Source organism: Saccopteryx leptura, chromosome 6 (genome assembly GCF_036850995.1).
Source record: "Saccopteryx leptura isolate mSacLep1 chromosome 6, mSacLep1_pri_phased_curated, whole genome shotgun sequence".
In the NCBI taxonomy this organism is placed as follows: Eukaryota; Metazoa; Chordata; class Mammalia; order Chiroptera; family Emballonuridae; genus Saccopteryx; species Saccopteryx leptura.
The window spans coordinates 59612466-59634779 of NC_089508.1; the positions used below are offsets into that span (position 1 = coordinate 59612466).

The 22314-nt window shown below is 36.3% G+C and overlaps 1 protein-coding gene across 3 annotated transcripts; it reads left to right on the forward strand.

Moving 5' to 3' along the window:
* The first annotated feature begins 665 nt into the window (after positions 1-665).
* On the forward strand, positions 666-22039 carry BNIP2 (BCL2 interacting protein 2). 3 transcript variants are annotated; one of them, XM_066388014.1, is made up of 11 exons: positions 666-862; positions 8351-8457; positions 9073-9140; positions 9575-9751; positions 12668-12844; positions 15367-15469; positions 16628-16759; positions 17913-17999; positions 18120-18218; positions 18977-19012; positions 21697-22039. In XM_066388014.1, the coding sequence occupies exons 2-11, from the start codon at positions 8408-8410 to the stop codon at positions 21746-21748; spliced, it is 981 nt and encodes a 326-aa protein (XP_066244111.1). In that variant the 5' UTR covers positions 666-862; positions 8351-8407; the 3' UTR covers positions 21749-22039. The 3 variants fall into 3 exon arrangements, with proteins under 3 accessions (XP_066244111.1, XP_066244112.1, XP_066244113.1); XM_066388015.1 differs by lacking the exon at positions 18977-19012; XM_066388016.1 differs by lacking the exons at positions 18120-18218; positions 18977-19012.
* The last annotated feature ends 275 nt before the right edge of the window (positions 22040-22314 follow it).

The window sequence follows — 22314 nt, forward strand, 5'->3', positions numbered from 1 at the left end:
TCCTTGAAGCTATACATCAGGGTTGCTACTCAAAGTATGGTCCACAGCCCTGAGCCCTATGGCAAAAATAGAACCGAAATTGAGATCGAGCATTTAGAAATCTTTATGGAAATTTTACAGGTGATTGATGGCTGCTGACGCTAACGATAAAATGTCATATATTTATTTTATCAAAGCATAGTGCACAACTAATTGAAACTTTTAAAAAAATAATAAATTGATCGCTTCCTACTGCTTTACTATTATAAATGTGTCACCCTCAAGTTTTATCAAACTCTGGCCTTTTCGGCTTTCTAGTTCCCCAAAATGGGGCCTCAGATACTTTTCCTCCCCTCATTTCATCCATTTTATAATTTGCGACCACTGTAACGATCAATAATGCCAACATAAAGAATATAAAAGTGGCTCCTGGAGATGCCAGGCTGCGTCCCAGCGCAGGTCGAGGAAGCGCCTACAGCTCAGAAGCGCCCCTAGGAACGTACTATAGGACCCGCAGCCCAGCGGCAACCTAAGCCAGCCGCGCGGCGCATGCGCAGGCGCTAGCCCGCGACGGGTGTGCGGGCGAAGGGAGAGACTCCCGGGTTTCAAGAAAACGTCACGCCTCCGCCTCCGCCTCCGCGGACTGCTGGGCTTGCTGAAGGTCGGGACGTAGTCACTTCCGCCGGGGCGGCTCTCTGCGTCCGGGTCAGCTGCGCTGCTCCCGCTACAGCTGTATCTGTGACCCGGGTCCTGGGTCCGGGTCTCCACTGCCATTCGAGGGGAGCGGGCTCCTCTCGGCGCTACCTTCTGCGACCTGGCCGTCAGCCCCGCGTCGCCGGCCTGGAGGGGCGAAGAAGACCAGGGGGCCAAGGCTTCCCCCGGGGTGAGTGCGGCCCTGGAAGGCTGGGCACGGCGGGTCCGGGCCGGGAACAAGCCTGGGGGTGAGCATCTGAGGGGCGCGTGCCCCCGGAGGGCCGGGGAGAGGAAGACGAATGGGTTCTCCTTTGTAGGGAGCGCCCTGGAACCTGCCCGGCCGGCGCTTCCCGGATCCCCGCAGAGCGTAGGCCCCCGCCCTTGGCTCGCCTCCTGTTTGCACTCGCCATCCCTGTTCCCGCACCCCCTTTTCCGTTTGTGGCGGGTGTGCTCCTGGTGGAACCTGCCCCCCTGCATACAGCCCGGCCTGGGTGCGGTGCGTGGACCACGCTGGTCCCTTGTTTATGACCAGCGTCCGTCCCGGTGCAGAACAAAGAAACTTGCACTCCTGATGTGCCTCCTACCCTCGAAGAATAAACACGGAAGCGCGTGTGTTATCAGGGCTTTAATAGACCTTCCCATGTGAAAAGCGTGGATTCACACACTACCTTTTGCCTAAATACCTGGTAAATATGGTTTGGGTTTCCTGGGTGTAGCTCATCAACTCCTGTAAAATAAAAACTTCAGCTGGTTCTGTGACGTCGCTTTGAAACTTCCCGTGTCTGTCCCGGGAGTTCTTAGAGAGCCCAGGTTTTGTCGTGTTCATCCAGGTAATAATCATAGCGCCTTCCACGTAATTGAAGTGCGTGATTGCGTTTTACTGTTGCTTTTTTCATCCTCATCCTTTTTTATTCGGAGTTCTGTTTCTCCCGATGCTTTATTTATTTATTTTAATTAAACGTATTCTTTGATGTTTTGTAATTCTGCAATTTGTAAATGTAATATTCCTCAAAATTTTAACAGAAGTTACCCAATTTAGTTACCCTGTAGACTATTTTCTTGATCTTACACTTCTTATTTCTTGGCATTTTACATTTTCTGTAAACTCTACTTCTTAGTCTTCATAATCTTCTCTATTGCAGCCCAATATTGTTGGGCTTCTACCGGAAGTATGATAGGTCCACTTCTGCAAACATGAAACTTGAGCTAGATCATCGTAAGTCAGTATTGTAGTCATTAGGCATTTACAGGACCTTTGAAGCTAAATGTAACCAAATCTGGCATTACTTTACCGGCTTTTCTGTAAAGTTGTCAGTGAACTGAAGACACTGCTGTATTAGAAACAGTCTAGGTTTGGGAACCAGGATGTAGTGTCATTTCCCCCTTAGGTAAGATAAAATGAGAATAATAACACCAGTGTTTTATACCTCACAAAACTGTCAGTTGGAACATATGAAATGATGAATGTGCAGGTGGTTAGTAAATGAGAAAAGCACTCTTTGGGAAATCAGTTCTGTTCATTCCATCGGGAGTGATGCTGGTAGATGGGCAATGAGGAAGGAAGGAAACTAAAAAGGAAGTATACTTAGCCAGATCTGATAAATTAACCTTGGCTGGCAGTAGATTTAAAAGCATTTTGTCAAACTTACATCCTATAAAGCGGGATACTAGTATAATATGATGGTAGTGATATTCCAAAATTATAATATTAGTAACTACAACAAAGTGTTAGAAATCAGTTGTTGGACTTGAATAATTTTAAAGGTCACAGCCATCTCTAGTGTGGTCTGCTTACTGGTAATTTAATAAATGTGCTTTCATAGGTGGGATAATTATCCTTTGCTTTATTTTCACAATTTTAAGAAAACTCAGCACCATTGTAATTTTTCTTGAATTTTGTGTTAACATTTCTGATAGTGTCTCATTTCATTCTTTGTTTTAATGTATGTATAATTGACATAGGACATACTAGTTTCAGATGTATAACATGATTTGATATTTGTACTTATCGTGAAATGATCATTACAGTTAAGTCCAGTTAACATCCATCACCACGCACTTACAAAAAATTCTTGTGATGAGAATTTTTAAGATCTCCTCTAACAACTTTCAGATATGTAGTACAATATTAATTATAGTCACCATGCTGACTTATTTTATAATTAGAAATTTGTATCTTTTAAGCCCCTTCACTTATTTTGCCCACCATCCCATCCCCATCACTGCCTTTAGCAGCCACCAATATGTTCTCTGTATCTATGAGTTCAGTTTTGATTTTTTGTTGGAGAGGGGTTTTATTGTTGCATTTTAGAGACAGAGAGAAGGGGGGAGGAGGAGTGGGAAGCAACAATTTGTAGTAGTTGCTTCCCATGTGCCTTGACCGGGCAAGCCCAGGGTTTCGAACCGGTGACCTCAGCATTCCAGGTCAGCGCTTTCTCCACTGCGCCACCACAGGTCAGGCTATTGCATTTTAGATTCCACATGTAAGTAATATCATACAGTATGGTCTTTCTCTGAATTATTTTACTTAGTATAATGCCCTCAAGGTCCATCCATGGCAAGATCTCCTTCTGTGGCTGAATAATATTCCTCGGTGTGTGTGTGTATACACATACCACAGCTTTTTATTTTTTTCATCCATTGGTGGGTGCTTTGGTGGCACCCACATTTTGCTATTATAAATAATGCTGCAATAACCATGGAAGTGTATATATCTTTTCAAGATAGTGATTTCACTTGCTTTGGGTAAATACCCAGAAATGGAATTGCCAGATCATGTGGTAATTCTCTGTAAAATTTTTTAGGGAAGCTTTTTACTAGTTTCCATGGTGGCTGCACCAATTTACATTGCCAGCAACAATGTGCAGGTGTCCTTTTTTCTCTACATCCTCTCCAACACTTGTTATTTCTTGTCTTTTTGATAATAGCCACTATAACAAGTGTGAGATGAGATTATGTGACCGTGCTCTCAAGTAAGCAATGACAAGAAAGCATATTGGGTTTTCCCAGGGGCGCTTAGTTATCTTTGTAAACCCATAGAATGGCCTAAGTTATTTTCCTGTAGTGCTAACAGTGTTGCCAACCTCATAGGAAAAAGTGAACATAAATATTTAAAATGAATCCCTTTCATTTAAGTGGAGAAAGTGAACAGCTTGCCTGGGCTTTTCCTTCTGCCAGCTGTAATTGATTTCAGCATAGATGTGGTTACTAGTGCCTAGTCCAGCAGCAGTGTTAAGCTACATAATAGTAAAGTTTCCATGTAAAATTATAATCCAGGCAGTTCTAAATATGATCATAATATTTAATTTTTGCTTATATTACTGAGTTGCCTGGAGAAATCCCTGTTTTTGTGATCAAGCTGTGTCAGGAAGAAATCCATTATCTCCTTGATTTTTAACCTCCCTAAGGTGAACAACTGCTGGAATTTTATCTCTGTAACCTCTACTCTTAACTGGCATTATGTACCACAAGTCTGTTGAGAAATCAGGTTATTCCTGAAAGTGTTGTTTCCTCATTTTAATTTACAAAGTGTGAGCAAAAAATGGGAAACATGACTTAGAGTTGACTGCAAGTCAGCAATATCCTGGTTCCCTCCAAAGGGTTGTGCTTATATTGCTCCTTTCTTGTTTGTTTCCTGTTCTTAGAGTTGCTGATGATAAAGTGCTTCCAAGAACAGTACTCTCTCAATTGTTTTAGCTGTTTATCTACGTAGTGTAGTTTTCCTCCTAAAGCTGGTGATGAAATGGTCAAGATGAAGCTGTCTTTATCTCTCCTAGGTTCTGTTTAGTTAGCTTTATTAATTATCCCCAAACAAAAAATATCCATGTTTATAAGCTGTGGTGTATTAATATCACATTTCTCAATTGAATGAATTGGCTGAGAGAGCTGAAATACTTACACTGTCTGTATTTAGAGGAGCTGTTTTGATGCAATTGTTCAAGGGGTAAAGCAGCTAAAAGACATGGTTTATCTTCCAGAATTTCTATATTTTCTCTAACAAACAAGGAATAATTTTACCCAGCAGAAATTGATGTTGCACTTATGTAGATTGCCCCAAATATTTTCATTATACTTTTTTTTTTTTGTATTTTTCTGAAGCTGGAAACGGGGAAGCAGTCAGACAGACTCCCGCATGCGCCCAACCGGGATCCACCCGGCATGCCCACCAGGGGGCGATGCTCTGTTGCAACCAGAGCCATTCTAGTGCCTGAGGCAGAGGCCATGGAGCCATCCTCAGTGCCCGGGCCAACTTTGCTCCAATGGAGTCTTGGCTGTGGGAGGGGAAGAGAAAGACAGAGGAAGGAGAGGGGGAGGGGTGGAGAAGCAGATGGGCACTTCTGTGTGCCCTGGCCAGGAATTGAACCTGGGACTCCTGCACGCCAGGCCAACACTCTACCACTGAGCCAACCGGCCAGGGCTCATTATATTTATACTTTTTGAGGGGTAAACATAACAGGAAGCATATATATAAATAAGAAAAATAATGGTATCACAGATATATGGGCCCTGGCCGGTTGACTCAGTGGTAGGGCATCAGCCCCACCTGTGGATGTCCTGGGTTCATTTCCAGTCAGGGCACACAGGAGAAACGCCCATCTGCTTCTCTACCCCTCCCCCTCTCGTTTCTCTCTCTCTCTCTCTCTCTCTCTCTCTCTCTCTCGCTCTCTCTCTCTCATACTCTTGCCCCCTCCCCCTCCTGCAGTCATGGCTTGATTGGAGTGAGGCCCCCCCCCGGGGGGGGGGATGTGCTGAGCATGGCTCCATAGCCTCTGCCTCAAGTGCTAAGAAAAGCTTGGGAGTGAGCATGGTCCCAAATGGGCAGAGCATCAACCCCTAGTGGGATTGCTGGGTGGATCCAGGTTGCAGCGCATGCAGGAGTCTGTCTCTCTGCCCCCTCTTCTCTCGCTGAATTAATATATATATCATATATACAAAAGATCTTCCTAGAATACTATGAAAGGCTATATGCCACCAAATTTAAGAACCTAAAAGAAACGGATAAGTTCCTAGATACATACATATATAACCTTCCTAGACTGAATCATGAAGAATTAGAAAACCTAAATAGGCCAATCAACAGTGAGAAAATGGAAACAACCCAACTATTGGAAACCTCCCCAAAAATAAAAGTCCAGGACCAGGTGGCTTAACTAGTGAATTCTACCACACATTCAGATATTTTACTACCTGTCCTTCCCAAACTCTTCCAGAAAATGGAAGAAGAGGCAATATTCCTAATACATTTTATGAGGCCAACATAAACCAAAGCTTGAAAAGATAACACAAAAAAAGAAAACTACAGACTGATACCTCTGATGAGTACAGATGCAAAAATCCCAGCAAAATACTAGAAAATAGAATACAACAATACATTTTAAAAAAGAATACATCACAATCTAGTGGGGTTCATTCCAGGGGCACAGGGTTGGTTCAGTATGCTCAAGTTTATGTAATATACCACATTAACAAAACAGGATAAAAGTCACATGATCTTATCAATGGATGCAAAAACATTTGATAAGATACAATATCCATTTATGATTAAAACAGTAAAATGGCTATAGAAGGAAAATACCTCAACATAAAGGCCATATTTGGCAAATCCTTCAGCTAATATACTCAGTGGTGAAAAACTGAAAGCTTTTCCTCTAAAATCAGGAACAAGACAAGGATACCCACTATCACTACTTATTCAACATAGTTCTGGATGTTCCTAGCCAGAGCAGTCAGTCAAGGGAAAGAGATAAAAGGTATCCAAATTGGGAAGGAAGAAATACAATTGTCACTTTTTGCAGATGACATGATTTTATATATAAAAACTAAAGACTGCACCAAAGAACTATTATTAGAAACAATAAACAAATACATTTAAGTCACAGGATACACTGCTTTTTCTGTATACTAACAAACTTCCGAAAAATAAATGAAAAAAAATTCCTTTAGCAGTTACAACCAAAAGAATATAATACATAGTAATAAACTTAAAAGGATATGAAGGCCCTATATTCTGAAAACTACAAGGCATTATTTAAGGAGATTGAAAAAGACACAATGAAATAGATATTCTGTGTTCATAGATTGGAAGACTTAATATAGATAAAATGTCCGTATTACCCAAAATAGACAGATTTAATGTAATCCCCATCAAAATCCCAATGTCATTTTTTAAAGAGATAGAACAAAAATTATCAAATTTGTGTGGAACCACAAAAGACCCCAAATAGCCAAAGCAATCCTAAGAAAAAAGAACAAAACTACCTAGACTTCAAATTACATTACATTTATTCACAAAGGTATGTACCTGTACATTCATTACAGCCAACACATAGAGACAACCAAAGTGTCCTCTGATAGAGGACTGGATGAAAAAGATGTAGTAAGTATATACTATGGATCAGTCATAAGAAGACAGCCCTAAGAAGAGATGAAATACTGCCATTTGCAACAACATGGATGGACCTTGAGAATATTATGCTAAGTGAAATAAGTCAGAACAAGCAAAGAGCTACCATATTTCCCCATGTATAAGACGCACCTTAATTTTGAGGCCAGAAATTTGGAAAAAAATATGTTACATAAAGTTATTGAACTCAACTTTTATTCATCATAAAATTCATACAACTCCTCATCACTGTCAAAACTCCTATCCATTAGCTTGTCCCCATCTGTGTCTGATGATGAATCACTGTCTTCATATATTGCCTCGTCCTCAGTTCCATCTATGGCATTTGAAATGCCACAACCACTATATAAAATGCACCCAGTTTTTAGACCCCTAATTTTTTGAAAAAGGGTACATTATATGTGGGAAAATAAGGTATGTGATTTCACTGTGTGAGATATAAAACTGAAACTCATAGACACAGACAACAGTATGGAGTTACCAGAGGGAAGTGGGGTGAGAAGTAGTAAAAGATAAACGAGGCTAAATATATGGTGACAGGATGATTTGACTTTGGGTGGTGGGAAAACAGTGCATTATACAGATTATGTATCATGGAAATGAGCACTTGAAACCTATATGATCTTATTAACCAATGTCACTCTAGTAAGTATAATAAAAAAGGAAAAGAAGAATAAGCATAAGAGGCTGAGCAAAACAAAGGATTCCTATCCAGTGTCATACCTTACAATTAAGTATTCATTCATTTAACTAATGTTTACAAGCCTGTTCTTTGCCAGGCACTGTGTCAGGTATTGGGAATATAATGGTAACAAGTTTTCAGTCACTGTTTATATTTTTGAAATATTAAACAGCTTTCTGAGTATGTGGGATTTGAGAAGGATGCCCAGAATATCCTGGCACTCCTTCCCTCAACACCCAGAAAAAACTGAGACAAAATAATAGAAAGCTGTCTGATTATTGCATGTGGGGAAATACATATATTAGTTCACTTTAGAGTAAAGATCAAATAAATTCAATAACATTTTTAAAACATTGAGAAGTATAGTGAATTCAAAATTTGGAAGAGACTGTCAGTTTTCAACCTTTAATAATATAATGTTTCCATTTCACTTGAGCAGAACTCTAGAGTAATAAGTGTTTATTATTTGGACTTATTTCGACTTTTTGGCCATAATTTTTGTTTTGTGTTTTTTTTTTTACTAGTACTGTACCTTTCAGCCAATGAAAAGTAAAATGAAAAGTAAATTGTTATAAATTTTTGTCTTTTCACAGGACATTGGCTCCCTGGATTATCAGGAGTTTGCAGTTGACATTGAGTCCAAACTAAGGATGGAAGGTGTGGAACTTAAGGAAGAATGGCAAGATGAAGATTTTCCAATGTGAGCAGTGCTTTTAAATGAAAACACATTTAAAACAAAACTTCAGATTTCTTTATTGTGATGTCGCCTAATTGGGCTTAACTCTCCGCTTTTTAGGAAAATCTTATTAAATAAAAAGCTAGGATTTCCTAGATCATCTGCCTAGCTACCTTGACAGATTTGCATTTGTCCATATCAGGGGTCCCCAAACTTTTTACACAGGGGGCCAGTTCACTGTCCCTCAGACTGTTGGAGGGCCGGACTATTAAAAAAACTATGAACAAATCCCTATGCACACTGCACATATCTTATTTTAAAGTAAAAAAACAAAATGAGAACAAATACAATATTTAAAATAAAGAACAAGTAAATTTAAATCAACAAACTGACCAGTAAGTATTTCAATGGGCACTATGCTCCTCTCACTGACCACCAGTGAAAGAGGTGCCCCTTCCGGAAGTGCAGTGGGGGCTGGATAAATGGCCTCAGGGGGCTGCATGTGGCCCGTGGGCCGTAGTTTGGGGACCCCTGGTATATACAGTTGTATTGGCACCAGTTGGGTTGATAGAAAAAGAATTGAAAAAAAAAAATTTTTTTTTTAATTTCTTGGTTAAAAAGTATGTCTTTATCTTCTAGACCTTTACCAGAAGATGATAGTATTGAAGCAGATATATTAGCTGTAACTGGACCAGAGAACCAGCCTGGTAAGAACTTGACACTTAATTTCAGTAAAATGGTAGACTTTAACTGTGCTATTTTTTATCACATTTCTTTGTCAAGGAAAAAGATATACTTGGTGTTTGTTCCATTATGGGGAGCCAAAAGATAAGTTAAATGTTGAAGAAAGAACTTTTGGAATACTTTGGAGGTTTTTGAAAATTTCTGCACTGAAGGGATGAGAGTGTATCATTTTTAGCAGTAAGAGGTGACTATGAGATTTGCCTCTATTATTTAAAGACATAGGCTTGCTATGATACATCATCTTGCCATGTGTAAAAACAATAGTGATCAAAATTCAAAGTTGTAAATTAGTGCTTTGGGATTGTGTTTAATTAATTTTTTTTTCCTAAGGACAAAGTGGCCATTTAAGCATTCCTTCTAATTCTAATACATCTTTCACTTGTTTTATCCATTCCAGACTCATTAGAAGTTAATGGAAATAAAGTAAGAAAGAAACTAATGGCTCCAAACATTAGCCTGACCCTTGATCCTAGCGATGGCTCTGTGTTGTCAGATGATTTGGATGAGAGTGGGGAGATTGACTTGGATGGCTTAGACACACCATCAGAGAACAGTAATGAATTTGAGTGGGAAGGTAAATGTTTCATGTTGTTACCTGACCTTTATTAATGAATGTTTGTCTTTATATACATACATGTTTTTATAATGGCATTCTCATAGTAGGATAATTGGAAAAACTTTAAAACTTGACCATGAAACCAATTAAAATTAATGTAATGATTAAAGGATTTTGTTGAAATATATTTATAAAGTTCATTTTTTTACTGTATAAAATTCTGCTAACACTGAGTATTTTCATGGCTTTCAAACTGTTTATAGAAACTAATTGTAGGCCCTGGCCAATTGACTCAGAGCAGTAGAGTGTTGGCCTGGCGTGTGGAAGTCCCGGGTTCAATTCCTGGTCAGGGCACATAGGGGAGGTGTACATCTGCTTCTTCATCCTTCCCTCTCTCACTTCTCTCCCTCTTTCTTCTCCTCCTGCAGCCATGGCTCAATAGGAGCAAGTTGGCCCCATGCCCTGAGGATGGCTCCATAGCCTCTCCCTCAAGGCACGAAAAAGAGCTCAGTTGCTGAGCCATGGAGCAAACCTCAGATGGGCAGAGCATCGCCCCCTAGTGGGCTTGCTGGGTGGATCCTGGTCAGGCCGCATGTGATAGTCTGTCTCCCGCCTTCCTGCCTCTCACTTAATTAAAAAAAAAAAAAAGAAAGAAAGAAAAGAAACTATTTGTAATAGATTACATAGGTGGCTTTTTTTCTTAATTGCCCAAAGCTGTAAAGTTACATTTTTTCATGGTCCCTCCCAGAATATTGCTTGATAATTATGGCATATTATTATTTTTTCTTTTTATAGCTATATTAAGGTTTAATTGACAAAAGATATTTAAAATATACAAAGTGATCATTTAGATTCCCTGTACTCCCTTGAGTTAATTAACACATCACCTCACATATTATATTTTTGTGTGTATGTTTGAGAAAATTCAAATTGTGCTAGCAAATTTCAATTATACAATCATGGTGTTATTTAACAAAGTAAATTTTAATGAGAAAATGAAGGGAAAAGCAGGGTCTGAGTGGACACCAGAGATACTCTGGCGCTCTGTTCTTAGATGATTCTTGACACTCCTGGGAAGAAGAAGTGTCCACCATAATTGGTTCTTGAGAAAATTAAATGAGAACAGGTGTAACAAAATTGTCTATAACACATAAGGTGCCCATATCAGATTGAAAGTACCTAACGATTTTGCCCAGGGGTCAATCTGATTTTATGTTTTCTCCACACATTCTAGCTCAATTATGGCATATTCTAATGTTCAGTTGATCAGCTAAAAAAATAAAGCATCAAAGAGGCATATCATTGGCCCTGGCCAGTTTGCTCAGCAGTAGAGCATCAGCCCAGCATGTGGAAGTCCTGGGTTCGATACCTGATCAGGGCACACAGGAGAAGCACCTATCTGCCTCTCCACCCTTTCCCCTCTTCTTCCTCTATCTCTCTCTCTCCCCCTTCCATAGCCAAGGTTCCATTGCAGTAAAATTGGCCCAGGCACTGAGGATGGTTCCATGGCCTCCACCTCAGGCACTAGAATGGCTCTGGTTGCAAAGGAGCAACACCCCAGATTGGCAGAGCATCGTCCCCTAGTGGGCATGCTGGGTGGATCCTGGTTGGGTGCATGTGGGCCCCTGTCTCTCTGTCTCCCTGCTTTTCACTTCAGAAAAATGCAAGAAAAGAAAAAGGCATATCATTTAGGAGATGCACTATAAGTAATTAAAGGTTTGAGAGAGGGAGTTCTAAGGGGAGTTTTTTGAGTAAATCTAAAGTGATTTACCAAATAGGTTTGCCTGATAGTGCTGCATTTTGGAAACAACCAGCTTGAATTAATTAGTTCCCAATTTATATTCATCATTTGTTAAGGGATTTGCATGTGTTTTGCTTCGCGTGCTTTCTTTAATTAGATAATCGTTGTCTACAGTATCTTTGTATTGTTAATAATATATATAAATATATACTCCATCTTTAAAATGATTTTTACTTCAAAGCAGAATATAGCACTAAGCATATTATCTGCAGTGAAGGGTAAGATCCTTTAGATGCTGTATCTTTTGTTCCTTTTCTCATCCCTGTTTTACTGGTTCAAAAAGCAGTCCAATAATAAATATTTTATAAAGATACTGAAATAGTTTTCTGCCTATGTGTTTTGTCTCTTCTTTCTTTAATGCTGCTGTAGTCATTTCCTGGAAGGATATTTTCGTTAACAGCTTTATCTTGGAAACAAACAACTAACATGCAGTAGGTTTCCCCTCCCCCATCTTTTGGTAAGGACTATGATACTAAAATCTTGAAAATCATTACATCATTAAAAATCAGCTCAAATGCAATCTTGAAATATAAATTATACTAATCATTGGTGCTTATGCTTTGGCTAATGTCAATTTAAAATATTCTATTGCATGCATACTTCAGAATATTATCAATAAATTTTTGCTTAAGAAAACTGATCAAATGAGAAATAATCATTCACTAGTTAACCACTTTCTATTGTTATCATAATGTTTGGGGGATAATGTATGTGCTCAGGAACAAAAACGACTGCCTTCCAGATAATTAAGTAATCTATAATGTTGACAACTCTCAAAGACAATCTTGTAAACAGAAGCTGGAAAGGCATTGTAGGGCAGTGTACTAAGATTTTGATGGTGGTATGAATTCTTTTCTGAACTTGTGGATATACCTTATACTGTGTTTAGGTGCTTTCTGAATTAGGCAGTACAAAAAAAAAAAAAATTAAAGAACCATGATTTCTTCCAAAAGCGTAAAATGACATCATTTTAAGAGCAAGTCTCTTCTTCTGTTATGGAAGGAATATTTAAAATTCGATAAAGTATAATGAAGAATTCTCCAAACATTCTAAATAGCAAAGTGGTTAACATGTAATTTTATTTTTGTGGTACAAATAACAATTTGGGATTCAAAAACCTTTTATTTTGACAGATGATCTTCCAAAACCCAAAACTACTGAAGTTATTAGGAAAGGCTCAATTACTGAGTACACAGCAGCAGAAGAAAAAGAGGACGGGCGACGCTGGCGTATGTTCAGAATCGGAGAACAGGACCACAGGGTTGACATGAAGGCAATCGAGCCCTATAAAAAAGTTATCAGTCACGGAGGTAAGAGTTACCAAAGATTCAGATTTTTTAATGCAATTTCAGAAACCTAAAAGCTTAAACTCTCCTTTGAGATATTACATAATTTTGAAATCATAGTACACATTTACCATGTCATTTTAGAAACTTAACAGGTTTGAAGTGAAAGGATAAAAATCAGCATTTAAAGATCATTAATATATGCACCTAGTAAGTTCAAAAGGTCTGAGAGGGTGCCATGGAAAATCTCTGCCCACCCTGTCCCTTGACATTTCTCCCAAAACTGAGACTCTCTGAGAAACCCTTTTTATCCATTTATAATTTATATGCAGTGAAATGTTCTAACCTAATTTCTTGCAGCATTTGCAAATTGTTTTCCAGTTTCATTGAAATATAAGTGGCATCTACATTGTATTATAAGTTTAAGGTATACAGCATGTTGATATTATACTTGTATATTATAAAGTGATTAACACCATAGTCTTAGCTAACACCTGCAGTAGATTACATAATTACCATTTCTTTTTGTGATAAGAACACTTAAAATCTACTTTCCTGGCAACTTTTAAGTACATGATACAGAATTATTAACTGTTGTCACCATAAGGTACAGATCCACAGATGTTGCTCATCTTCTAACTGTAAGTTTGTACTCCTGACACCTCTCCCCTCTCCCCTTGCCCCTAGTGACCACCATCCTAGTCTCTGTTTCTATTTCTGTGAGTTTGACTTTTTGGAATTCTACATGTAAATGATACCATATTTGTCTTTAATCTGCCTCACTTAATTTTATTTCACTTGCAAGTGTTCGTCAGTGTTAATTGAGTTTTGACAGAAACCCATAAATCCATATATACACATATAGCCTACACCCCTAAGCATATACAAGATTTTCATCGCCCCAGAAAATTCTCTAATACTCTTTCCCAAGGGCTACCTCTCAAGTAACCACTAATGTAATGTCTACCCCCATGCTTAGTTTTGCCTATTCTAGAATTTCATGTAACTGGAGTCATATGGTGTACACTCCTTGGACTACTTCTTTTGCTCAGCATGTTTTCAAAATTCATCCATGTAGTTGCATGCATCCATAGTTCATTGCTTTTTTACTGCTGAGTGGTTTTCCATTGCATGGGTAAACCACAGTTTGCTTATCCATTCTTCTTTTGATGAACATGTGAGCTGTTTCAAGTTTGAGCTATTATGATTATAACTGCCATGAACATTCTTTTACAGTCTTTTGTGGATGTAAGTAAAACCTGGCCTTTAATCTGTAACTCTTAATTTACCTTAAAACTGAGCAAATCATCCATTTTTACCACAAAGTAGAGAACCATTCAGTCCACATTTTTATGAAGCACCTACTTTGCATATTTGTGAAATATATAAAAATATAAGGCTTTGTCTCTTCCCTTAAGAAATTTACAAGCCAAATAGGTAAAGCTATGAAGTACAATTAGAACTTCTGTCAATCTGACTATGCTGTATATAGAAGTCGACCTCGGCATTGTGTAAATAGTGCCAGAATGCAGCATGTCACGTTACCTGAGATCCTCCTAATGCAGGCAGGGGGCCATACAGGTCAAGCTGATTGTTTTTTTCACATAAAATTATTTCCATTTAATTTACTTTCTGCCAAATTCACACGCACTCCCCACCCCCCGCTTATTTCTATAGTCTTTATTCATCTGAAAGCAAATCACTTGAGTATTTGCAGTTACATTATTCTGCCTAATTTAATCTTACCCAGATGGGGGGAAACAGAATAAACCGGATCAGGAAGTCAGCTGCATTAATTCAGCTAGTTCGTGAGAAGCAGATTGTGAGACCTACCCCATGGTTTAAACACAGTATTTTTCTGAATATTTTATTTTTCTTACAGGAAAATAATTGGGGGCATTGTATCCTATTGCATTTATCACAATATGTTTTGTGACTAAGTGATTAAGGGAGGTAGTTAAGATTCTAATGAATCTGTGATGTGCAGACCTTTTTAGTGCATGTTTTAAATAATATAAATGAAAGTTCAAGCAAAAATATTTATTACTGGACATAGCTTAATACACAGAAGTTACCAAAAATACACATTTTAGCGCTATTTTTCTTAGAATTATGTCAGAGATGTGATCTTTTCTGAGGTAATTATACTCTAAAGTCTATAAAATGCTAGGTAGTATTGAATGTAAAACTTTTTTTTCAGCACCCACTTTATCCCAAGTTGCATAAGAAATTTTTATTGCAGATACTGTTGTGTTACGTCTGCTTGGATTATATCACTGTATTTGTCTACTTATTAAAATAAGTCTGGCTTTCTGATTATGCTGGTTTAAGTGGGTTTCTGATTTTTATGCCTACTGTTTCCTCTTCGATTTTTATTCTCCTTTTAACAAGGTGGAATTTAATAAAGATCTAAATATATATATATATATTTTGATCCAGAAATTTGTGGAAGGTAAACCACTATACTCTAACCACCACACACATGTCCTCTAAAAAATCTTTAGAGTAAAATCATGCTGGTGATTTTATCTTTGGTTTCTTTTCAGGATATTATGGGGATGGATTAAATGCCATTGTTGTGTTTGCTGTCTGTTTTATGCCTGAAAGTGGTCAGCCTAACTATAGATACCTGATGGACAATCTCTTTAAGTATGTATATCTTCACAAAAATGTTTGGACAGGATTCTGAGTTAATTAGATGTCCAATTTAAGGAATTGAAGTTTAGCTGGGTGAAAATTATAGATATCCCAGTTCTGGTTCTTTTTAAATATTTTTCTTTGGCATTGTGAAACTATCTGTTTTCCAACTCGACAAAAAAAACATTGTTATTTTAAAACTGAAAGGGATATTTTAGGTTACGTGTTTTAGCTTTTTATTTTACATTTGAGGACACATTGAATATAAAGAAGTGGCTTTTTTTATCTCAAATTTATATGGCTAAATTACATTTATCCCTAAAAAGACAAATGTAACTAAGCTTACTCAATTTTATTATATTTCTACAAAGTCAGTCTGTTGCTCAGGTTACTGTTTTTTTTAAATTGTGGAAAATTTTAAACGTATTAGAAAGCAGTATATTAAATCTCTTATACTAATCATCTACTTCCACAATTATCAATTTATATTTCATTTCCAAAATTTATCACTTCCTCACTGTATAGTTTTGAAGCAAATCCTAGATAGCATGTCATTTTATCTATGTGTAAACATTTCAATATGTATTTTTAAAGGATAACCAATGTTTCCTCAATAAATAAAATTAATCTTAAAAATAAATAAACAAAATTTAAGAACTTAAAAAAAAATAATTATGTGGCCTGGGCACCTCAGTTGCTTGATTAGAGTGTCATCCTGATACACCAAGGTTGCGAGTTCAATCCCCAGTCTAGGCACATACAAGAATCAACCAGTGAATGCATAATAAGTGGAACAACAAATTGATTTCTCTCCCTCTCCCCATCTCCCCCTCTCCTTCTCTCCTTCCCCTCCTCTCTCCCTTCCCCCTCCCTCTCCCCCCTTTCCCCTCTTTCTCCCTCTCTTCCCCTCCCTCTCCCTCCTCCTCTCTCCCTACCCTCTCTCCCCTTCTCTTCCCCCACCCTCTCTCCCCCACTCCCTCCCTTTCTTCTTCTCTCCTCTCTAAAATCAATCAAATTAATTAAACAATCATTATACCAACTATTACAGTGTTAAAATTTGAATTGTTTTTGCTGTCATTGAAGGGGAGGGGAGGAAAGGGAACTATATAATTTGGATAACCTAGTTTGGTTCTTCAGAATTATATTTAAGGCTTTCATTTGTTTTTACAGGTATGTTATTGGCACTTTGGAGCTGTTAGTAGCAGAAAACTACATGATAGTTTATTTAAATGGTGCAACAACTCGAAGAAAAATGCCCAGTCTAGGATGGCTCAGGAAATGCTATCAGCAGATTGATAGAAGGTACTATAACTACAAATTGAAAGCTAGTCTGAATAATTTTTATTATGGCCTTACTAAATTTTCTGTTGCCACTTAATGGCTCCATGTATACATTTCCTAAATTACATTTATTAATCTCATAGAAAGTTTTTATTTTCTCAAAACAGTATTTTAGAATGTTATGAAGGAAATTAGTTTTTATCTGTTTTATAAAGAATTACTTTTAATTTCTTAAAACAGACTTATTTGATAGCTCTTTATTTCTCCTTATTTATACCACATTGAACACTTTCCTGTAATTTACGTTTTGGGAAAAAATGGAAAACTTTGTATTATTATTTTCTATTTTATTACATTTGAGTTTAGTCTAATTTATATTGTTAGCATATTTTATGTTAAGGTGCTCATTTAGCTGTAGTCTTACTTTGGAATGAGCTATGAAAGTTAGTCACCCAAGCTAATGAAAGGAACTGTGATCCTCTGGTTGGTTTGGTTTGACCATAGCTAATTCAGATTAGTTTAATCAGATCCATTAATAGGGTTCTCTTCATACCTAACAATGACATGAGCTAATTTTTGTGATTTTTAAAAGTCATACTTAACAATCACTTTATTTAAGTGTGAAATATGTGTGCTAAAACAGTTACTTGGTTATTTTTAGTGGCCTGGAATAATGACTTTAATTTTCAATAAAAATTTTAAACTTTGTAAGCATGCATGAGGTCTGATTTATATGGCCTGTTACCATGGTGATCTGTACTCCCAACTTTCTGCTTGCATAGTGCCTTTTGTGGTATTGAAGAAATTAGTACCAATTTCTCCCCAGTCCTGAAAAATGTAAACAATTTACTTCTGTATTCAGTATTAGCCTCTACCCTTGGTTGACAGAGTCCTAAAGACAAGTAAATGTATGCTAGGAAACATTTAATAACAGGCTATACATAAATTTAGTCAAATGAAGTAAATTTATTTTATAGTAATCGGAAGGACCATCAGAATTCAAGTGTGGCTTTCTTGTCTTTAAAGGACTATCATATCTAAATGAGAATTCTTGGGTGAAGGGTTTTCAATTTTTTTTTTTTTTTTTGTATAAACTTTCATATACTTATTGATGTCTTCACTTCTAGCATCAGAATTTGCAGAGCTTTTTAAATTTTTCTTTTTTTAACTCTAGGTTACGGAAAAACCTAAAATCTCTAATCATCGTACATCCTTCTTGGTTTATCAGAACACTTCTGGCTGTTACAAGACCATTTATTAGGTAATTTTCTGAATGCCATTGACTTTTTAAAAAAGCAGAAACACAAACTCCTTGTGTGAATTTCTTGTTAGTTCTGTTGGTCAGAAATATTGAGGTAATTATTTTTATTTTTTTCCATAGCTCAAAATTCAGCCAAAAAATTAGATACGTCTTTAATTTGGCAGAACTAGCGGAACTTGTCCCCATGGAATATGTTGGCATACCAGAATGCATAAAACAGTATGTTTTGTTTTATTTCTTTAATTGTATTTGATCTTTATATATATTTTGATATGCGAGGTAAATATTTTTTAATACTCATTTTTCCTTCATATATTATAAATATTTCGTAACTTCTCTTGTTTCTGTAACAAAGAAAAAGGAGAAGAAGCCATTTTCCAACATCTTCCCCATAAGTCACCATTTTCTTCAGTCTGTCAATTGAAGAAACAGAAAAAATTACTTCTGGTTGTGATTCATTTATATAATATTTGTAAAGACTGGTTATAGTCCATGATTTTCTGATTGGTCAGGATTAAAGAACATTCTCCAAACTTGAACATGCTGCTCTTCTAATTTGAGTCAACGTTCATCATGACATTGAATAATATTACTAGGAACTAGAATATTATTTACAGGGAAGTAAAATATTATTTACATCAGCATAGCCTTAGTACTTTCTAGTGAGGGAATTTATTCTGTTTACCAATTTCACTTCTTACTTTTAAAAGGGCTTGGTAGAGGCTTTTTATATAAATACTAAAGTACCGTGGTGCTATAATGTAGAAAAAGTTTCTTGGGTCTGTTAATCTTATGTTTTAGTCTGTTTAATGTGTCAAAGCCAGATTTTTTTAAGTCAGTTTTGATTTTCTGTATTACTGTATTAAATATTTTTAGTTTTGCCTGCAAACTTAATATGATTTTATTTTTAGTGCCTTTTTTGAGTTTTTGTTTATCTTTATAACATGTATTTACTGAAATAACTCTTCCCTACCAAGGTATGAAGAAGAAAAGTTAAAAAAGAAACAAAAAAGGTATATGCACACCTTGACTGGGTTGCATCTAGACTAGTCCATTTGCATTGCACAGACTAACTCTTCCTTATTGGTTGGTTAGCTTACAAAGATAATAGCATTTGTAAATATAAATATACCCCAGAATCCAAATGCAGGGTGAATCCAAAGTTCCCGATGCTCAGTATGGCTTGGATTCACTCTGTTTTAACATCATGTATATGTGTATGTGTGTGTGTGTGTGTATGTGTGTACACATACACACACACACACAATTAAGGATTAAAGGTCACAGCTTGTCCTACTTTCTTGGTATAAATACAAAGGGTAAAACCAGAGAAATTACTAAGAATACTATTTGAAAAATCAATTACTTTTAAGATTTTCTCTTTTTACCATGTTTTTAAAATCTATAACTTGTGCTTTTGAAATTTTTGTGCACTTTTTAAAGAAATTATTGTATTTCTCTGGGGTTGATGATTATATTTAAAATGCACATAATCTTTGGATAACCAACATTGATTTCCTTATGTGCTTAAATGGCCTGCTAACCAGTCAAATTCTACATGTGATAAAATACCTAAAAGTTCAATGTACCATTTAATAGTTAAACATTCTGCTTTCCATCTTAAATTTAATTTTGAATACTTCTGCTTTGAGCATAACAAACTATTATCTATTAATACCTTGTCATAGAAGATGAAAGGCAGGGTATAAAACAGTTACATTTTATATAATAATTTTTTAAAATGTAGTATTTGGATCTAACTGGTTAATGGATTTTTAAAATATTGATAATTAGCCATACAGTTTAATACAATCTTTTTTAAGAGTTAAGGTGAGATTTATATGTAATAGTTACCATTTTGACCGTTCTAAGAAACTAATTGTAAGTAACTGGACTGGAACATTCTTAACTCTGGACATATTTGTGTCTGTTGATGAACAAGAATTCAGTTGACCACGTAATAGAATAATAGCTTTACATTTCTATATGACACTTGACAGTTTAACCAACATTTTAACACAGATATGGACATTGATTTTTAGATCTTGCTAATTTCTCATTCCTTTCTAGGCATTGGTGTGCATTTGCCAGACTGAGGTCAAAAATATAATCTGTACTTGTAGAATATTTTGAAGCAGCTGTTTTCATGGATTTCAAAATTAATTGACTTTATTGATGAAATCTGCTGTATTGTGCGTTTTTATAAAGTTCTTAATATTTAATTACCTGTTAAATAATTTAGGCATCAGAGTGGAAGTTTACTTTTTTATTTAAATATATTGGTTGAAAACTACCACTACTATTTTGTCTTGTTTTTTTTTCTCTTTATTCTTTTTACTTTGTTTAACCTTAATAGAATCATTACATATATCTTTCAGACACTTCTTAGTTTTTATACAAAATTTAGCCTTAAAAAATAATAAGTCCTTATTACCTTGAAAATGATAACATTGAGTTTTAAAAATAGAGGGGCATGTTTTTAAAACCAAAAGTTAGCAAGCTGCATGTAGGGGTACTTACTTAAGATGAAATCTCTGTGATGAGTATTGATGAAAAGGAGGCTACAAAACTGAATGTTGAGGTACAGTCATGCATCACTTAATGATAGGGCTGTGTTCTGAGAAATATGTTGTTAAGCTATTTCATCGTTGTGCAAACATCTTAAGAGTGCACTTACACAAATAACCCTGTCCGGGTAGCTCAGCTGGTTAGAGCATTGTCCTAATAGGCCAAGGTTGCAGATTCAACCCCTCACTCAGAGCACATATAAGAATCAACCAGTGAGTGCATAATTAAGTAGAACAGCAAATCGATGTTTCTCTCTCTCTCTTCCCCCCATTCCCTTCATCTCTGTCTCTAAACTCAATAAAATTTTTTTAAAAAAGAGTATACTTACAGAAACCCAGATGGTACAGTCTACTATGCACCTAGGCTATATAGTTTAGCCTGTTGCTCTAGGCTACAAACCTGTACAACATACAGCTATACTGATACTATATATTCTGTAGGCAGTTGTAAAACAATGGTAAATGTTTATCATAGGAATGGTACAGTAAAGATATGGGATAAAAAGTGGTTCACCTATATAAGTTTGGAGGACTAGAAGTTGCTCTGGGTGAGGCAATAAGTGATTAGTGAGTGAATGTGAAGACTGAGGACATTACTGCATCATATTGTGTTGTGCTGTGACATTACGGTGTCACTAGGCAATAGGAATTTTTAGCTCCATTATTTTATGGGACCATCATTATATATGTGGTCCATCATTGACTGGAACATCATTACCTGGCGCATGACTGTAGTGGCATTTTAATATGTCACTTAACAAAATCATTTCTGAGAGAATTGTCTTTCCTGCCACTCTCCTGTCACTTAGATCACTGCCCCAGCTGCGCTACAATTCAGCATTTTAGTATATCTGTTGTAATTTGAACTTTTAATCAAGCTTATGTGCATTTGTATGTATTTTATAATTTTTAAAGAAACAACAATTCTATTTCTTGTCAGTGTCCTCTTGACTTTAGAAATTATCTTTCCTTGTCGGGGAAATGTTCGGTAACCTTTTTACTACGTCTGCTTCTTGGCAAAGCTTTGTTTTTAACAATAATATTCTACGCTAAAAGTGGTCATTATTTTTAAGAAGAAAATTATTCACTTGCTAGTGTTTTATTATCTATATTGTTTTTTTATTAAACAGAGTTGATCAAGAGCTTAATGGAAAACAAGATGAACCAAAAAGTGAACAGTAAGTTTGGCATCTAAGTCCAAACAAGACTGAAGAACGTGCTGATGAAGCAGTGCTCTTTTTTGCATTTATAATGCATTTATTGGCCCTGGATTTTATGTAACCTGTTGCAGAATTGACTTGACTTTTTCTCAATGGACTTTTGTATAAGGGACTGTTCACTGCTGTATTGGTTTGCAGATCTCTTGAATTTAGCTCTTTACTAGCTAATTATATTGTAATCATTTTATATTTTATATTGTTAAAAGCAGAGAACCACACTTTATATAAAGCGTTTTTTGCATTTATTGAATGATGTGTCTTCTTCAGTAAAATATTTATAAGTCTAAATTGGTAAAGGAAAGAGATAATATATATTTTTATGTTTTGAGCAATATTTTTTAATGTACACCTGTCTTGTGGAAGAATATGCAGGTAAATAAGACCATGATTTTGTAAAGTGCATGTTAGAATTTGTGTGTTTTCTAAATGGTTAACTACATTTTCTAGGTAACTTAAAAAATAAAGTGGCTCATAAGGTGGACAGTTAAATTGGTTGTCATGAATACCCAAAGGTCATGTATATAATCT